Source organism: Peromyscus maniculatus, chromosome 12 (genome assembly GCF_049852395.1).
Source record: "Peromyscus maniculatus bairdii isolate BWxNUB_F1_BW_parent chromosome 12, HU_Pman_BW_mat_3.1, whole genome shotgun sequence".
Taxonomy (NCBI): Eukaryota; Metazoa; Chordata; class Mammalia; order Rodentia; family Cricetidae; genus Peromyscus; species Peromyscus maniculatus.
The window spans coordinates 10937057-10955131 of NC_134863.1; the positions used below are offsets into that span (position 1 = coordinate 10937057).

Consider the following 18075-nt stretch of genomic DNA (forward strand, 5'->3'; position numbering starts at 1 on the left):
AGACAGAGGGAGAACGAGACAGCATTTACAGACAACGCAGCGCTAAAACATGGACACAGGAGGCAGGCAGAATCCATTCTTCCCTGACAATTCCGACCAGTGTCTACAAAAATGGGGCTTCTTGTAGCTAACACACTTTCATTCATAAGTATACACAGACAAGAAGGGCCAGGAGTTTCATTCAGTGGTAGAAGGGCTTCACTACCATGTTCAAGGTTCCCAGTTGATGCCGAGTACCCCCAAAGGACATAAATATGCATAGCCAATAAATGATTTTCAACCATTTTGAAAAGCCAAAGTACAAAATAGAAAGATTTCTAAAATGAAAAATGGAAGGAAAAAAATGATTCAGTGTTAAACAGATAATTCAAAAAAAAAAGATTATTTTTGATTTCTAGTTTTCTCAGACAAGCTGAAAACAATAACTGAATCTATAAAACATCAATAGGTTGCTATGGAAAGGAAGCAATAAGAAATAATTATTGGAAATTAAAACCACGATTAACAAAATGAAAACAATCTAGGAAGAAATCCTGCGTGGGAAGACAAATTAGGAAAAAAATAAAAAAAAAATGTTAAGAGACACAGAAGATCAATCTAAACTTTTTACTATCTAATTAACAAGAATTCCTAAAAGATCCAGAGGAAAACTAGTTATCAAGATGTGGTGGTTTGAATGAGAATGGACACCATAGGCTCATCCATTTGAATGTGTTCTCAGTTGATGAACTATTTAGAAGGATTAGGAGACGTGTACTTCTTGTGGAAGGTGTGTCACTCAGGGTGGGCTGTAGAGGGCACAAAGTCCTTGTGCTCACAGATAAGCACTAGGGAAACCAGGAACGTTAAACACTAAGGCTTGTCTCTTCAAAGGAAGAGATGTATCATCTCTTCTCTGCCCATAACGCTGGGAATGATTTGGTTAATAGCCTGGTGACCTCTGAACTATTTCTATTGCCAGACCACACATGGTGTTTGTCTCAGTCATCCTCCCCAGACCCTTATCTTGAGCATTGTTTCTCAGCCAGTAGAGCCCATCTTTATGGGAGATGTCACACGTACTTTACAAATGAGAGCAGAGGTGGTTAATAACCTTTGCACTATCTGTATGACCAACACCACACCAGCTCTTCCCCCAGACCTTTAACATGCCACATGTAGTCAATCTATACAATCCATCTTAATGAGAGAGGACACATGTACCTTGGAAAGAGTTTCAATGTAACCATGTCTTAAGCTTTGTTGTACACACAGGATTGAATTAATTATCACCAGAAAACTTTTTCTCAAAATGTGCTGTGCTTAAATATGCCTAACATAAACTGTCCTTTGTTAGCCTCTAGAAGTTTGAACCAACAACAGCCACTGAGTTGTGTTGAGGAAGGCTTACTTCTTGCTTCACACTGATGATACCCTTCTGGCCTCTGTGATTACAGAGATCACTGGAGTGGGTTTTGAGGTTTCAAAATCCCACAGCCCATGACATCCAGTCAGTCAGTCAGTCTCTCTCTCTCTCTCTCTCTCTCTCTCTCTCTCTCTCTCTCTCCCCTCTCTCCCTCTCTCTCCCTCTCTTCCTCCCTCCCTCCCTCCTTCTCCCTCTCCCTCCCTCCCTCCCTCCCTCCCTCCCTCCTTCCCCTACTTCATTTTGTGGATAAGATGTAAGCTCTCAGCTACTTCTCCAGCACCATGCCTGCCTGCCTGCCTGCCTCCATGCTTCCCACCATGATTACAGGCTAGTCCTCTGAAACTATAAGCAAGCCCCAAATTAAATGCTTCTTTTTATAAGTCGCCTTGGTTATGGTGCCTCTTCACAGCAACAGAACAGTAACTAAGCCACAAGATATAATACATAAATCAAAAACATCAGTCTCTAGATTGGAAGTCATAGATCTCGAACAGAATGAGGAAAAAAATAATCAAAAACTTGAAATCAATTGAGCAGTCAAATGGGAGTTGTTGGGTCTAGAGAGACGGTTCAGCAGTTTAAGAGCACTTAATGCTCTTGCAGACAACCTGGATTCAAATTATAGCAGCTACACTGGGTGGTGGCGGCGCATGCCTTTAATCATAGTACTCTGGAGGCAGAGGGTGGCTGATCTCTGTGAGTTTGAGGCCAACCTGGTCTACAAAGGGAGTTCAGGACAGCCAGGACTACACAGAGAAACCCTGTCTTGAAAAACCCAAACCCAAACCAAACAACAAAAGAAAACAAAAAGCACCAAAAAACCCAAAACAAACCAAAAACAGATTACAGCACCTACATGGGGGCTTACAACCACCCTTAACTATTTCCAGGGGATCTAGCACCCACTTCTGACCTCCAAAGGCATCAGGTGCACTTGTACGCGTGCACACACACACAATGCACTTACACACATGCAGGAAAAACATTCATACATATGAACTAAAAATAAATAAAGGTTGCCAATCACATTGGTATTTTCTTTAAAAATAATTTAAGGATATAATCTAAAAAAGTTGAGAAGAAAAAATACATAAGAAAGAAGGCAACGAGTTCCAGATACAACCCTAACTCAGAAGCAGAAACCGGACTGTGCGGATGCAGTTGCCTCACAACGTGAAAATTAATCTACCCCTCGATGAACACAGATTATTACAACGACACAATTTAAAACTAGAAAAACAGACCCAAATTCAGTGTTCTAAGTATGGAGAAATAAAATGTAGCACATTTTTGAACAGCTGTACCACTGAGCCTTATCTGCAGCCCTCCAATTTTTCATTCACCTGCTTCCTCTGCTAGATCTTCTGATCCTTCGGGGGCAACGATCATCTTTTTCATCTCTGTAACCCAATACACAGCAAAACGGTTTGCTACTAGGTGATAAACACATGGGAATGAATTAAATTTAAACCGGGAGGTGAGGGTGTGGATCGACACTCTCCGCATCTTCTTAAGCTCGCAGCAAGGCCTTTCCTCACAATAACAAAATAACTCCAAACGTGCCCGGGTCCAACCTCCCTTAGAAGCTCCAGGGCTATCCACAGGCTCCGCCCCCTGCCCTGGGAAGCCAGACAGGCGCCAGGAGCATAAGTGCGCCTGCGCAGACGCGCGAGCCGAGCCCAAGCTTCCAGGCGTTTAAGTCGGTTCTTGCACCTTCGGCGTGAGGAGTGGGACTGGCGCAGCCGCTCCTCCGCACTTCCGCCCGCAAACGCTGCTTCAGCTCCGCCCGCAGGCTCCGGGCTCTGGGCGCTGCTTACAGCGGCCGCTGCCGTCACGTGGCAAGCACCGCCCAGGCCACACCCACCACCTTCTGCCGAGGGGGCGTGGCCTCTGTGGACCGACGGTGCACCGGCCTCTTAGGCGTCGGAGCCGGCCCCGTGTCTGGTGGCAGCGAAGGGCAGCGTGCTGGGGCGTCCTTGGCCTTTCCTGCACGGTAGCTGGGGGGACTGTGCACCAAGCCCAGGACATTTACCCTCCCTCACAGCCTGCGGAGGTAGCCATGCTTCTGCAGAAGGTCCAGCAAAGGACTATACTTGCGGACTCGGTACTCGTCTAGTTACCTTAACGGTGTGCAGTGCGGGGCTGAAGAGGCATCAGAAGAAGGGCAGTGTTATGCCCAGATTGTGACCCCCCAAAGAATCCACCGTAGACCTTTGGATGTCCAGAATGCAACAGCAAGGTTTATTCTGCAGATACAAGTCTAGACAGGGACTCATTCCTACACCCAATACAGTGAGGCAGGGAGGAGTGCTCTTTCTTGGGGAAGTTAGTTTTTATAGGCAAAACCCATAAAATTTCTTAGAGGGGATGGGGTTAGTACGGGTCCATCCTTGATTGGTCAAGTTTTTCTCGGGCCTGGACTCGATCTTATTTTATCTTATCTGTTTGCCCTGTCAGGAGTTTTACAACTCATCTCCGGGGTCTGGTCTTGTTATCTCTGGAGAGGGGCATCTCGTGGCTAATTGGTTACCATCAGACATCCTGACTCTGTTCTTTTGTTCCTGGGGCTGGCGCCATCATTTCTGGGGACTTGAAACTGGCCTGGCCTAAATCACAGTCCCCAAAGCTGCCACTGAATACTTTAGGTACAGAATGCAAAAGTAAGGTGTTTTCTAAGTCTCCAGGGAGGCTCTTCCAAACCTCTCACTCACAGCAGGGAGGTGGGGAGAAGGAGCCTCCCCTTTCTTTATGAGGCTAGATCTTAAAGGCACAGACCATATAATTTATTTTAACCCACATCCCTTTTTAGTCTTTTGGTCGAATATCCTGACTTTTCCAAAGTCCCTGTAGCAGATACAGCCACCTGGGGAAAAGGGGTCTAAGTTCTTATCTACACTTAGGAATCCTGGTTTAAGCTTCTCTTTGTCTGTAGGGGATAGAGTGGGGGGTTTTACTGAGGTATCACAGGCAGAGCAAGCCAGATGCGCTTACATCATCGCCGGTGGACACTTGGCTTCTCCTGGCCAAAGGACAGAACATTCTGCTTTACCACCAAGTGCCTGTTTCAGCCAGTTGGCTCGTTACTGATGGACTTGGGGGCCGCTGTTACAGCAAGTGGCAGGCCCTTTCTGGAGATGGATGTCCCGTCTCTGGGAAACTCAGGACTCAGACACGCTGTTCATTATTATCGAAGAGTCTTGCTGCTGTCGGAACCTGCTGTTCAGAGACAGATAATGCCTTTCTCTAGCAGATGTTTGAGTGGAGAGAGGAGATTATAGTAAGTGGATGTGAGGAGGAGGGCTGACTCGGATTTATACCACCATCACCCCCATGTTACCATTCAATAGCTGAGGACTGGCTTTTAAAGAGTTAATTTTTCAGAGCTGGGAAGATGGTTTAGTTGGTAAAATACTTGCCACACAGGCATGAGGAGCCGAGTTCAGATCTCCAGCACCCATGTAAAAAGGTATATAGTTCATTTCTGCCTGAAGACAAAGCAAGGCGGAAGAGGGAGAACAGAGAAGAAGAGAATTCTTACCATGGACCGTAAAACAAGCAGTGAATTCACCAACATCTGTGGTCTCATCTTTACGCTTAGAGACCTAACAATTCAGGTCAGTGTGGCCACGTAATATCCACTTACCAATACTTGAACATGAGTGTGGTCTATGGATCAGCGTCCCCAAAAGCATGCCAAGTATGGAGAATCCTGAGCCAGTCCCAGACCTAGGCAGTCCAAATGGTCCTCAGGTGGTCTCTGGCCGTATTAATGTTTGAGAATCACTACCATAAATCAATGTATGCTGCAAGTATTAATCTGCAGAAGAAATTTAAAACTTATCGTGCATGTGGTCCTAGGTTTTATCACCAACACCACACACACACACACACACACACACACACACACACACACACAAATAAGTTGTACATGAATTGCTGCTGTTGAATTTTGGAGGCAGGCTTTTTCTAGATATCCATGGCTATTTTATGTGGCTTCATATCATGGGCACATCCCTTCAGCAATAAACACGTAGTTTGTCAGTATAACCGAGGGGTAAGCCTAGCATACACAAGGCAATTGGTTTGATTGCCAGTGCAGCAAAAATAATGATAACTTTGTCCAGTTTGGCATGGGAGAAAACAATTTTTTAACTTAATCCCAATCTTTGACAAAAATACTTTAGTTCCACATGTACATTTTCATCAAGGATACAGTTGCACCAGTAAATACATGCAACCTTAGGTGTAAAGCTCTTTGGGGTTATGAATTTTCAGAGGGTTCTGTATGTCCTCTCACAGGTAAGGCTTCATGACAGAATCACTGATATCTCCATTTCCCCAATGTTTTCAACCATCTGGAGCTATTATTTTCAGCAGAAATCAAAATCATAGGAAGACTCAATAACAAAATGCTGTCAGACACTAAGGAAAGATGTTGTAGTTTGTTGCTGGAGGGCTTCTCTCCAGGTTCCCCAAGCCCCGCAGTCCCACAATCCACATATAAAATAATCACTCAGACGCTTATATCACTTATAAACTGTATGGCCATGGCAGGCTTCTTGCTAACTGTTCTTATATCTTAAATTAACCTATTTTTATAAATCTATACCTTGCCACGTAGCTGGTGGCTTACCAGCGTCTTCACATGCTGCTTGTCCTGGCGGTGGCTGCCGTCTCTCTCCTCAGCCTTCCGCTTCCCAGAATTCTCCTCTCTCCTTGTCCCACCTACTTCCTGCCTGGCCAATCAGTGTTTTATTTATTGACCAATCAGAGCAATTGGACATACAGACCGTCCCACAGCAGTAGCTGACACTGTAGAGTAGCTGAAACAAAAGAAGAGATCAAGTGTTCATATAGAAAACAGGTTGTTAAAGATCTTACAGGCTAATGTCTGAACCTTGAAGGTTCTAGGCCATTCTGAGCTACATAGGTCCATAGGAAGACCCTGACTCAAAACCAAGCCAAACCAAAGAAATCTCACACAGGATATCTTGAATTGGTGGCACACACCTCTAATCTCAGCATTCAGAAGACTGAGGCAGGAGGATCATCCTAAGCTACACAACAGAGACTGTGTCTTAAATCAAACACAGTTTCATGGTTTGAATGTGAAATTCCCCCACCCACAGCCTCGTGTGTCTGAACACTTAGTCCCTATCTGGTGGCACTATTTTGGGGTGCTTTGGAACATTTCTAATAAGTGGATCACTGTGGGCAGCAAAGGTCACAGGTGCTATCTTGTTCTGATTTGCCTCAATAGGATTTTAAGTAACTTCCCACCTGGTCTTCTTGCTTATTCCTTTTCCCTTCTCCGGTTTAAAGGTGGTAAAAAAAAAAAAAATGAAAGTCCATGCTGTTTAGGAAGCACCATTGTTAGAGTGCTTGCCTTGTATGCACAGAGGCTGGTGGTGATAATGTAGCTGTAATCCTAACCCTCAGCTGTGGAAACAGAAGGATCAGGTGTTAAGGTCCATACTGACTTGGCCCAATATCTCCATTCCCTCAGTTAGGAATCACACCGCAGAGGTAGTGTTGATAACTGAGATCTGTGGTGATATTTTATTTGTGCTGAAATGTGATTTTATTTGTATGTTAATAAATAAAGTTGCCTGGAGATCAGAAGTAAAAGAAAGCCATTAAGCATAAGTCCAGTGGTGGTAGCACACATCCTTAATCTGATCACATGGCAGGCAGAGTCTCTGTGTGGTTGGTCAAGGACACAGCCAAGCATGGTGACACACACCTTTAATCCCAGTACCAACCATAGATACCTAGAGGTCTGTGTAGACAGGCAGTGACAAGGAAGTCATGTGGTTGGGTTTAGAGCCAATGAGAAGGCAGAACAGAAAGGTAATAAAAAGACAAGTCAGATCGGAAGAAACTCTCTCCTCTGGGAAGCAACAAGGTGAGAGGTAAGATAAAGTCGTCATGACTCTCTGATCTCTTTAGCTATTTACCTCTGTATTTGGTTCTGTGTTTCTTATTTACTAAGACTGTTTAGAATTTCGTCTACAGAGATCCCTTGTCAAGATGTGCCTGGCCTTGGAAAAAGGGGCTCTGTCTTTATTGACTCTATTAATAGTCTGAATGGAAATGTAATGCAAGTGATCTAGATCAAAATAGAGGATTTCTATATGGCCATCACACTTGACCTAAACATTGGAAGATGGTCTAACAAAAGACTGACAGTTTTGTCACACACCCAAAAATCAAGTTTAAAAATGACTTGATATTCATTCACTTAACTGTTTTTCTTCAAACCACTCCAGTTTCCTGCTGTAGGAGCACAAAGAGAAGTGATCCCTTCCTGACTGCTAGAAGGGCAGACTGATCACATATAGTCTGACTATTGATTATGACTTGACGTGGGGGAAGTGAATTCTACCTTTTGTATCTTGCCTAGGGAGAAAATGGTGGCAGGGGAAGAAGGCAAGAGAAGGTCGGAGAGAAAAGTGGTTTGAGTCCTTCCTTTTAGGGTATCATTTCTGACCCCAGCACTGTACATCTGAATGTCCTACCCATGAAGCCCAAATGAAAGGCCAGAGAGTACAGGTTGAGGGGAGAGCATCAGTGAGAAACTGTGAACAGCCGGGGACTCTGAGATGTAGAAAGTGTGGACTCAGGAAAGAGTCAGGGGGCAGATTTTAGCCCCATATGGTTTAGCCTAGTGACACAGAATGCCGTTGGATAATAGGCACACCCTTATGGAAGAGTCTCTACCTCCAGGTCATCATCAGCCTTTACTTCAGTACCTATCCCTGTGTGGAGTATTGTTGGAGTTCCAGGCGGACTCGAAAACTTAAAACATGAAACACATCCAGGAACAGATATCAGTCATTTATTCCTTCAAGAGGGAACAAAACATCCGCAACTCCGGGAAGTCAAGTCCTGCCATCTCAGTTGTTTGCAAATGGACGTACTAAGTGCTGGTCACCATTGTCACAGGAGCCCTTGTCAGTAGTGCTGCTTGAGGAGAAAAAGAGCATTTTCCAGATCTGCCCTGTCATTTCCAGGAAAGTCAGCCAGCTAGGTTTGGGTTCAAACTTCTTCATGAAGCCATCTTCCTGTGAGAAGAAAGTGCAGACTGAAGACTCAGTGAGATAATCCTCTCTATTCTCTCACCCCCAGTAGTCATTTCATTCTCCCCATTGTTCTCTACTCCAAAGCCAAATCCCTTTAGAATATAGCCACCCAGTAGAAACACAGCTGAGCTACATATGTTAGCTTCAAGGGATTTTGCAGCCATATATTAAGAAGTGTCTTTGTCAGTCTTCTACTGCTGTGAAGAGACACCATGACCAAGGTAGTTCTTAATTTAACTGGGGGCTAGCTTATAGTTTCAGAGGCTTAGTCCATTATCATCATGGCAGGAAGCATGGGGCACGCAGGCAGGTAAGAACTAAGATGGCATGCAGTAGCTGCTAAGAGCTACATTCTGATCTGATCCATAAGCAGAGAGAGAGAGAGAGAGACAGACTCTGGGGTTGGCATGACATACTTCCTCCAACAAGGCCACGCCTCCTAATCCTTTTAATCCTTTCAGAGAGTGCCACTCCCTGATGACTAAGCCTATGGAGTCATTCCTATTCAAACCACTACAAGAAGTAAGAAAGTAAAAAGAATTTGAAAACTTATCTAACTCAATGTGGATTTAGTATATGAGTATTCTTTCGTAGTGTAGACAGTATGGAGTCATTATTGAGATGTTATATTCTGAAATCCAAAGACTAGTACTTTCATCTTCATTCAAACTAGCCCTGCTTCTGTTGCTCACTCCCCATAAGCTCCAGGGAAAGGAATTCTCCAGTTTTTTGTGTTGTTTTGTTTTCCTGTCTTTTTCTTTCAGTTGCCTAGCACTGAAAATTAAATTTATATTTATGAATTGTATTATACTGAGAATTATTGTTATTATTTGTTTGTTTTTCGAGACAGGGTTTCTAACAGCTGTGGCTGCCCTAGAACTTGCTTTCTAGACCAGGCTGGCCTTAAATTCACAGAGATCCACCTGCCCCTGCCTCCCAAGTGCTGGAGTTAAAGTACCACTGCCCGGCTACACTGAGAATTATAAGAACTCATAGTAAATCCAAATTCAACTAATGTCCTTGAGCCTAAGAAAATACTGATTATTTCCACTATAATTATTTTTGAACCTGGACTTTTTTTTTTTAATTAGGAAAATCCAGACTGATAGAAATGCCTGTCTAGGACATTGAATTCCTAGATTCAAGCCCCAGAACACGCACGCACGCACGCACGCATGCACGCACACGCCAAAATCCCAACAAACTGTAGCGCACTGTAACAATATTTTAACAACTTGAAATCTATAATTATATTACATTTTCATTGGAAATTACTTCTACCTGCATGCTAATTCTTACGTTATCTATTGAGGATACTGAGAATGAGGGGGGAAAGTTACCTAAGATAATACAACTCACAGTGTGTATTGGCACACACCATGTTCTCAATACTTAGAAGATGGAGATGGGGATTTCTGTAAGCAAGCCTTGACTACACAGTGAGTTCCAAGCCAGCCTGGGCTACACAGCAAGATGCTGTGCCAAAAATAAATAAATAAAAGATAATATAATTTTTTGCCTGGACCTGGGTTGGGATGCAAGCTTTACACTCCTTTTCACTCCATGTATTCCAAAACAAGTACAAAAAAAGACTATAAAATTGTTCAAAACATTTATTTCATTTATTGTTATTTATTTATTTATACTCATTTTATTTTCTAGAACTTACCAAGTAGCCAGAAATGCCCTTGAACTTTTGAATCTTCTGTTTGTATCTCCTGGCCCTGGGATTAGAGCCATACCCCATCATGCCTGGTTCAGGAAGTGCTGAGGACAGACACTAGGACCTTGTGCATGCCAAGCAAGCACCCTACCGACTGAGCTATGTCCCCAGACTGTGCTTGCATCCTCTCTGTACCACCACCCCTGATATTTTTTATATCCATCTAGTAAACATTTGCTCAACATCTTGTAGGTTCCAGCATTACAATGTCTCCAAATGGGTATGCCATAATAGGACTAATCCAGAAAATGGGAATCAGGTTTAGCTTCTCGAGAGTCAGAAGACTTTGGAAATCTCTGCAGATCTTGAAATTAATAGTTGTGGAATCATCAGCAAACCAGGCAGCCATCAGTCAGGGGAAAATGTCTGCATGTGGTATGCAGAGTCAGCTGTGAGGCGGATAGGTACAGTGATAGCCTCTAAAATGATCCTTTATTAATAGAACAACTAGTCATTTCTGGGCAGCATGCTAACTTCTAATATTTTCAACTTCTAAGGCAAAGAAAGTAAAAGAAAAAGCTAAATGAAGGTATGAAATAGTCATAAATCTATAAAAAAAAGAACCTAAAATTTAAAGAACCACAAACCAGGAAAATATATTTATCAGGAAAGAGTTCATTCCAATGTAAGAAAAAATAATCAGGCCTTAATAGCTAAAAAGAGAAATTCGCTGAGACATAAATCGCTAATAATATATAGGAAAACACTTTACATTACCATCAATTAAAGAGCTTTATATTATAATACAATCATAGTTTTTTGTACCTATAAAAATACTTTTTCAAGCAGATTCTTTCAAAACTACTTCCTTTAGTGGTGCAATTTGAATCTTAAGGCTAATATATAAAATAAATATACAAATAAGGATTCATTATCACATCAGTAATGTGGTAATAAACAGGAAATGCCAACGTCTGATTACTTCTGGGAGCAGTGAAAATTTGCTAAATTGGGCTACTCTGGTTTTGAGAATGGCTAAAGCATAAATAATATACCAAGGTGGCATGTTGTGTTTATATTTTCTAAAACTCATGTTGAGTCTTAATTGTATTTTGATATTATTAAGAGTTGGAATCTTTAAGAAGAGGATAAAGGGAAATGAGCAATGTCTTTTTTTCTATTGGGACATGACCTCACGTGCCTCACAGCTGACTCTGTATACCACATGCAGACACTTTCCCCTGACTGGTGGCTGCCTGTTTTGCTGATGATTCCACATGGGAGCATCCCCTCCATGACTACTAGATCGAGACTATTACCTAAGGGGTGGATTTGTTATTAAAAGATGTACTCAGTCCTCTAGTCATCTTCCCTCCCTCCTCACTTCCCTCCCTCCATCCCTGTCTTCCTACCTCACTTCCTGCAGCAAAAAGGCTCTTACCAGATGCAGTCCTTCAATACTGGTGCCCTTCAGTGCTGGTGCCCTTAGATGCTGGCCCTCTCAGAGTCCCTTAGCAACTTCTTTTCTATTATCATTTTCTGTGCAATATTCCATTATAGCATTACAAAGCAGGCTGACACATACTGTGCCAATAACCCAAAGAGAATTAAAAGCTCTGATTTTTTTTAAAGATATAAGTGGATACCAAGGTCACTCCTCTAGAGATTCATGGGAGAGCTGTTTTGGTAGTTGGGCTATAGCTCGATGGTGGAGCATGTGCTTAGCATTTACAGGTCTTGGCTATTTATACCTTTGGAAATGCCTTTACTGAGATGAATGGTCAATCAGTCATCTTTACATATCTGTGTATCCACTCTGCTGATTTGCTTCATCACCAAATTAACCCACGCCATTAGAGTAAGAGGAAAGAAGGCGGGAGGGGAGGCAGGGGAGGAGAAGAGGAGAGGACCTCTTAGCTTAACTCTTCCTATTCTAGTTACTTGGAAGCGACCAATTCAGTGTATCCCCACTTCTAAAGGGAGTTTCTTTTTGTATTTAGAGTAGTTTTTAAAACTATAAATTTCTTGGAATTTCCCATGTAATCCCCATACTTGAATAATTCTATTTACATACTCACAAAGTACTTTTATCAGAAAGCTTTCTGGTTCTTTGCATATAGGTATTGTTGTCTTCATTTTTATTGTTTATGCTATATTATTACATGACATAATATAATTATTATTACATTATGCTATATTGTGTTGTTATACATATTACATGGGAAACATGAATCTTGGAGTGCCTCCTAGGTAACTTAACCTAAGTCATGCCTCTAATAAGCAGGGAAATTTGGAGTTCAGGCCTCAGATGTCAGTGTCGGTTCCTGAGATCTGTAGCTGTGTGTCAGGTACCTTGTGTGCAGTAGGCCCTATACTAAGCATTAAGGATACAGAGATGCGCAATGTTCCTCTATCCTTTGCTTCTATGTAGCTGAGACTACAGACACTAGCTACTAAAATGTGCTCTAGTGGCTTTAGGAACTATCTTTTCCTCCCAAATGCTCACGATAGCTGAAAAAATCACATTAAATCTTCTGCCAGGCATTTATGAGTCCAGCTTTGCACTTCAGACTGGTAGAGGGAACTGGAGAAAATAATAGTAAATGTAGTCTAAGAAAATACTGATTATTTCCACTATAATTATTTTTGAACCTGGACTTTTTTTTTTTTTAGGAAAATCCAGACTGATAGAAATGCCTGTCTAGGACATTGAATTCCTAGATTCAAGCCCCAGAACACGCACGCACGCACGCACGCATGCACGCACACGCCAAAATCCCAACAAACTGTAGCGCACTGTAACAATATTTTAACAACTTGAAATCTATAATTATATTACATTTTCATTGGAAATTACTTCTACCTGCATGCTAATTCTTACGTTATCATCTTTTTCATCTCTGTAACCCAATACACAGCAAAACGGTTTGCTACTAGGTGATAAACACATGGGAATGAATTAAATTAAATTTAAACCGGGAGGTGAGGGCGTGGATCGACACTCTCCGCATCTTCTTAAGCTCGCAGCAAGGCCTTTCCTCACAATAACAAAATAACTCCAAACGTGCCCGGGTCCAACCTCCCTTAGAAGCTCCGGGGCTATCCACAGGCTCCGCCCCCTGCCCTGGGAAGCCAGACAGGCACCAGGAGCACAAGTGCGCCTGTGCAGACGCGCGAGCTGAGCCTACTAGGTCCTCTGTGGACCATTTAGTCCCTCCTTGTAGGACATCGCAGACTGCTAAGTAGTTAGCAGGCTTCTCTAGCAACACTAGCCTCATTCTTACCTTAGCGATGTCCTGATAAATAGAAGCCTCATGTGTGTCATTAGCTCTAAGCAGTCTATGTTCCTTAACTTTAACTGGCATTCTGTGTAATTTGAGTCAAGGAGGGTTATAGGGTGATATCCTTCTTTGATCCTTTAAATTAATGGATGACATAGGGAGAAAGGATCTGCCCTCTGGATGATCTTTGGTGCTCTTAGAGGCATCCTTGCCTCAGCCTCCAATATGCAGAGACTGAGTTTGTGAGCTTCCCTAAAATACTGCCCATGTTTCTCAGAATAAATTGTATGGACAGGAGAGGATCAGTTCTCTATGCACCATAATGTGTGTCTGTTTCTTACGCTGTCAGTACTTGAGTCTCCCACTTTGGCGTGGTCTGACCTGTCTCTTCTTTCCTGGGGACATGAGATTATGCTCCAAGGAGTCTCTCTTCTCTAAGTGGCTTCCCTGTCACTTCTTCAGTAGACTCACAGCCCAGGCTAATCAGAACTATGTCTGCTCCTCTAGGATTCTCTCATTCTACAGATTTTTTTTTTGCTCTCTATCATAGACTATAACTGTGGATTCAGTGTGTAGTGCCTGCTTCTGAGCTGTGTGTGACAGAGAAACAGGATTCCTCTTCTAGTCACTCCCTTTCTGTCGCTCTTCTTATGATTTCCTGCCCCTCTCCTTCCCCAGCCACTTCTCTTTTTTAATCGCCACAGAAGCTTATGTGGTTCCTTCTTTGTGTTACCTTATTGTGGGTTCTCCGTACTGCAACACATTGTCCATGCAATGGGTCCTAAGTCCCAGACATGTCCTTATTCTCAGTCCCGGGTGTTCTAGGTCTTTCTGTAATCACTAAATGTCAGTTTCTCACAAAGCTCATGAGACTGAAAAGATCACTGGTAGAGAGCAGAAAAGACCCTTTTCAGAAAAACATGCCTGGAAAGGCAGTTGAGTCTCTAATAAAAGTGTGGATCAGACCTGTACTACAGGTACATAGGTAAAAACTTCACCTGAAGCTGAAGAGAGTAGCCATTGCCCTACCCTGAAAGTCATCTCAGGGACTGATTGTACTCTGTGGTTTTTATCATAAGATTTGTTATAGGGGACCAGTGAGATCTTAGCAGTAAAGGCACTTGCTGTAAAGACTGAGATCAATACTTTGAGCCTGGAACCTACATGGTTGACTGAGAGAACCAGGTACAGAAGGGTCACTTCTGCTGGATGCACTGCCAGCTGTTGAGCCTCTCAAACAGAATACGCATAAAAAGAAATTTTTGAATGATTCATTTCATCATTACACCACATAATAGATGCTTTTTCACTGATTGAGATTACCATTCCCTACAAACAAAAAAAATCTGCTCCTCATTTCTCTCCAGAGCTACTCTCTGCCTTTATTTCTCTTCCTGGAAGACAGTCCTGCAACAACCCAACCATATTGTTCATTAGGTTTAATAAGATGTTCCAGGTCCAGTTGCTTTTACTCACATCAAGCAAAGATGCCCTGTAATAATACTAAGTCCCGTGAGCTGAGAGTCGCTTCCTTTCCCCTAGTGTCCCCTGAACCTACCACCAGTGCGGCCTCACCCCACTACAAGCAACACCGACCAGTGACGACTGTGAGGGTAAGAGGGACTTTCATTTCTCTGAGGTAGAAAGGTTACCTCGGTGGTCCCCTTGTGCTTCAGTGGGTATCACATTTCATTCATTAAACTGATCTGAGTCATCACGGATATTAGAGAGCTTATTTAGGAAGAGGAGGGAATGGAACTGTACCAACTTGGTCCTGATCAAGACAGCATACATCACAATGTGGCACAACTTTGTGTCCTGCTGTATGAGTGATCCCACCAAGGTGGGGGCCTCTAGTTTACACCAGTCCTCATGGTTGAAAGATCCTCTGAACATCCTCAAGCTGGACACACTAAGCTTCCAACCATATACTCAAGTTATTTGTAAACCATAGTCTAGAAACAAAAAATACCTTAGTGAAACATAAAAGTTTTTATAGATGGTATGTGATGTAAGTTTTGCAACCCTCTATAGGCCAGATAGGTTTACCTGATCTGCCACTGAATATGCCCAGTACTAGTTTGTATCACAAAGGACAGAGTCCCAGATCTCTGTGACATCATCGAATAATGTACCCATTAATATAGTCTCTTTGTTACTACTCTTCTCTGTCCTGATTTCAGTCACATGATGTTAGTGGGCAAAACAGCTTTGTAGACATTGCTCAGCATGATCATGACATTAAATATTTTCTTTCCTATTGATTGCAGGTGATGACTATAAGACATAAATGTGGTATGTATTGTGGGATCATTTTCCTAAGACACACCTGAGGTAGGAATTGTGAAAACACTGGTTGTATTTTGTGTGATACACCACTGTGATGTAACATATTAATGATTTGAGAATTGTTGTGTTAAATTTTTTTTCTTAGTTTCTTTTGAAGGCAAGGGCCACAACAAGTAAGTAATCATGGATATTTCTATGGTTCTTGTGTTCAATAGTAATCCTTTGTTATTTGAGGGTATTGTACTTCGATTCTTGTTTAAATCTGTTTTCCCCCCAAAAGTAGGATGCCTTTTTCACAACCCAATTTCCAGTTACAGATGTGTACATTGAAAATCAGAATACAAGGTAACTACAAAAATGTATTCAAACCTCATCTCAGATATGCAGGGTCAGTTACATGCTTGTGTTCCTTCATAAATGAGTTAACTAGAACTCAAGAGGTAGTGATGAGGCTCCTTAGCTGTGCATCTTAAGAGCCACTTCTTACCTCATCAAGGGCACAGTAATCCCCGTGGAGAGCTCTGTACTCTTACATCTGTCTGCAGTAAGGCAGATCGATCGGGATCCCAAACACTGCAGTGACGGCTGTGGTGGTTGGAAGTCCTAGGAAATGTCACTCAGCATGCAACAGACAGTCACTGCTTTGAATGGTAGAGGAGCACAGTGCTCCTTTTAAGATGACAGAGTCTCACAATTAAATAAAATATACAGAGGAGTAGGATGGATATTTCTAAAATGGGTTTCTCTGGGATCTGGAGAATAGCATGAACAGAGTAGACAACAGAAGCATAGGCCCAAAGAGGAACACAATTTAAGTACATGTGCACTGAGAACTGCAGTCACCACCTGGAGGTTGATGTGTTCTACCTCATTCTCTGAGAATATATTGCTTTTGGGGGCGGGTTTCAGGGACTCACAGTTTGTCCTTATCTATACTGGAACTACCTACTTATGTACCATACTGGCCTAGAAATCACAGAGCTTCACCTCCTCTGCCTACAGAGAACTGTCACTCGGCATGCAGCAGACAGTCACTGCTTTGAATGGTAGAGGAGCACAGTGCTCCTTTTAAGATGACAAAGCCCACAATTAAAGTACAGGGGAGAGTGGGATGAATAGTTCAAAGTCGATTTATCTTAGATCTGATGTATTCCTGTAAGTTTTGGAGAAAAGCATTAACAGATTAGACAATATTGGCATGGGCACAAAGAGCCACAAAATTTAAGGACAGTGTGCACTAAGATTTCCAGTCATCATTCATTTAATGATCTGTGCTGCATCATCAATCCAGCAATTCATTTAAATTTTATTTTTTTAATTATTATAATTTTATTAATTTTGATATATTTATGCACCGTATTTCATCTTATTCATCCCTTATAACTCTTACTGTTCATAGATCCTCTCCCTTTTTACATTTTTCCAAATTTTATCCTTAAAAAATAACTTGCTAGTCCATTTTATGTTAAACATATATGCAAACATGTAGGGGCATCCACTGAACCTGGGATAATGCTACAGGGACAACACCTTTAATTAATCTCTCCCTCCCTCACACAGAAGCCATAAATTACCAATAGCTTCTTAGTTAGGGGTGAGAAAGGTTTTTGAACCTCTCTTCCCTACAAACCACAGTGTTGACCTCTTTGATCTTATATGGGTCCTATGCGAGCAACCAACAATATACTTGTAAAGGAGAGCTGGACAGTGAGCAGTAAGGCTACTTCCTGTCATGGGTAGTTAGACTCCATGTTGCCTATTCCATTTTTGCTCTTGGTGCATTTACACAGGCAGCAGGGAAGAGTGCCACTGGGCATCATTCTATCCACATTGGTGGTGTCTACATGCTCGGGCTCTCACCAGTGAGCTGATGTGTTAAGTGGCGCTCTTATGGTGATTGGCTTAGTACATGCCTATCGTGTCTAAAAACCCGAGTTTCATCCCAAGTACTCAATGTAATGTACCCAGGATTACACAGTCTGTAATCTTTGATTTAGAGTGGTAGATTCAAGAAAGTCATAAGTTCAAGACCAGCCTTTTCTAAATAGTGAATTTTAGGCCAGCCTGGGTTAGAGGCCTTTTTCATCAACAAAACATAACAAATAATCAATGAAAAAACAAAAATAATAAACTGAAATAGAAGATCTGTTGATGGAAGGAGAGTGTATAGAAGCTGACTCTGCCAGTAACAGGTTGACTGAATTGCAGAGGTTGGCCACATGCCCATATATATGTATGTGATTAGCACAAATTGAACTTGGTGAATTACTTAGGGAGACTAAAAGAGCACAGAGCTGGTAAGGAGTGGAGAGATATGAATGGAATCAAGAGAGTTAGGGTGATGAGTGGAGATGA

At 42.3% G+C, this 18075-nt stretch overlaps 1 protein-coding gene and 1 pseudogene across 7 annotated transcripts in view; both read right to left on the bottom strand.

The window, feature by feature from the left end:
- LOC143268074 (5-formyltetrahydrofolate cyclo-ligase-like) overlaps positions 1-3168 on the bottom strand; it is a 59264-nt gene extending 56096 nt beyond the window's left edge. For 6 of the 7 annotated variants that reach the window (XR_013043658.1, XR_013043659.1, XR_013043656.1 and 3 more), the window contains exon 1: positions 2749-3168. Coding sequence is in view for 3 of the 7 variants with exons in the window: in XM_076548592.1 (XP_076404707.1) it covers positions 2749-2911 (163 nt within the window). In the remaining 4 variants the exon portion in view is untranslated. The remainder of the gene's footprint in view (positions 1-2748) is intronic. The other variant, XM_076548593.1, reaches the window with a different exon arrangement.
- A 5014-nt stretch (positions 3169-8182) lies between these two features.
- LOC143268211 (bcl-2-related protein A1-like) overlaps positions 8183-18075 on the bottom strand; it is a 282316-nt pseudogene continuing 272423 nt past the window's right edge.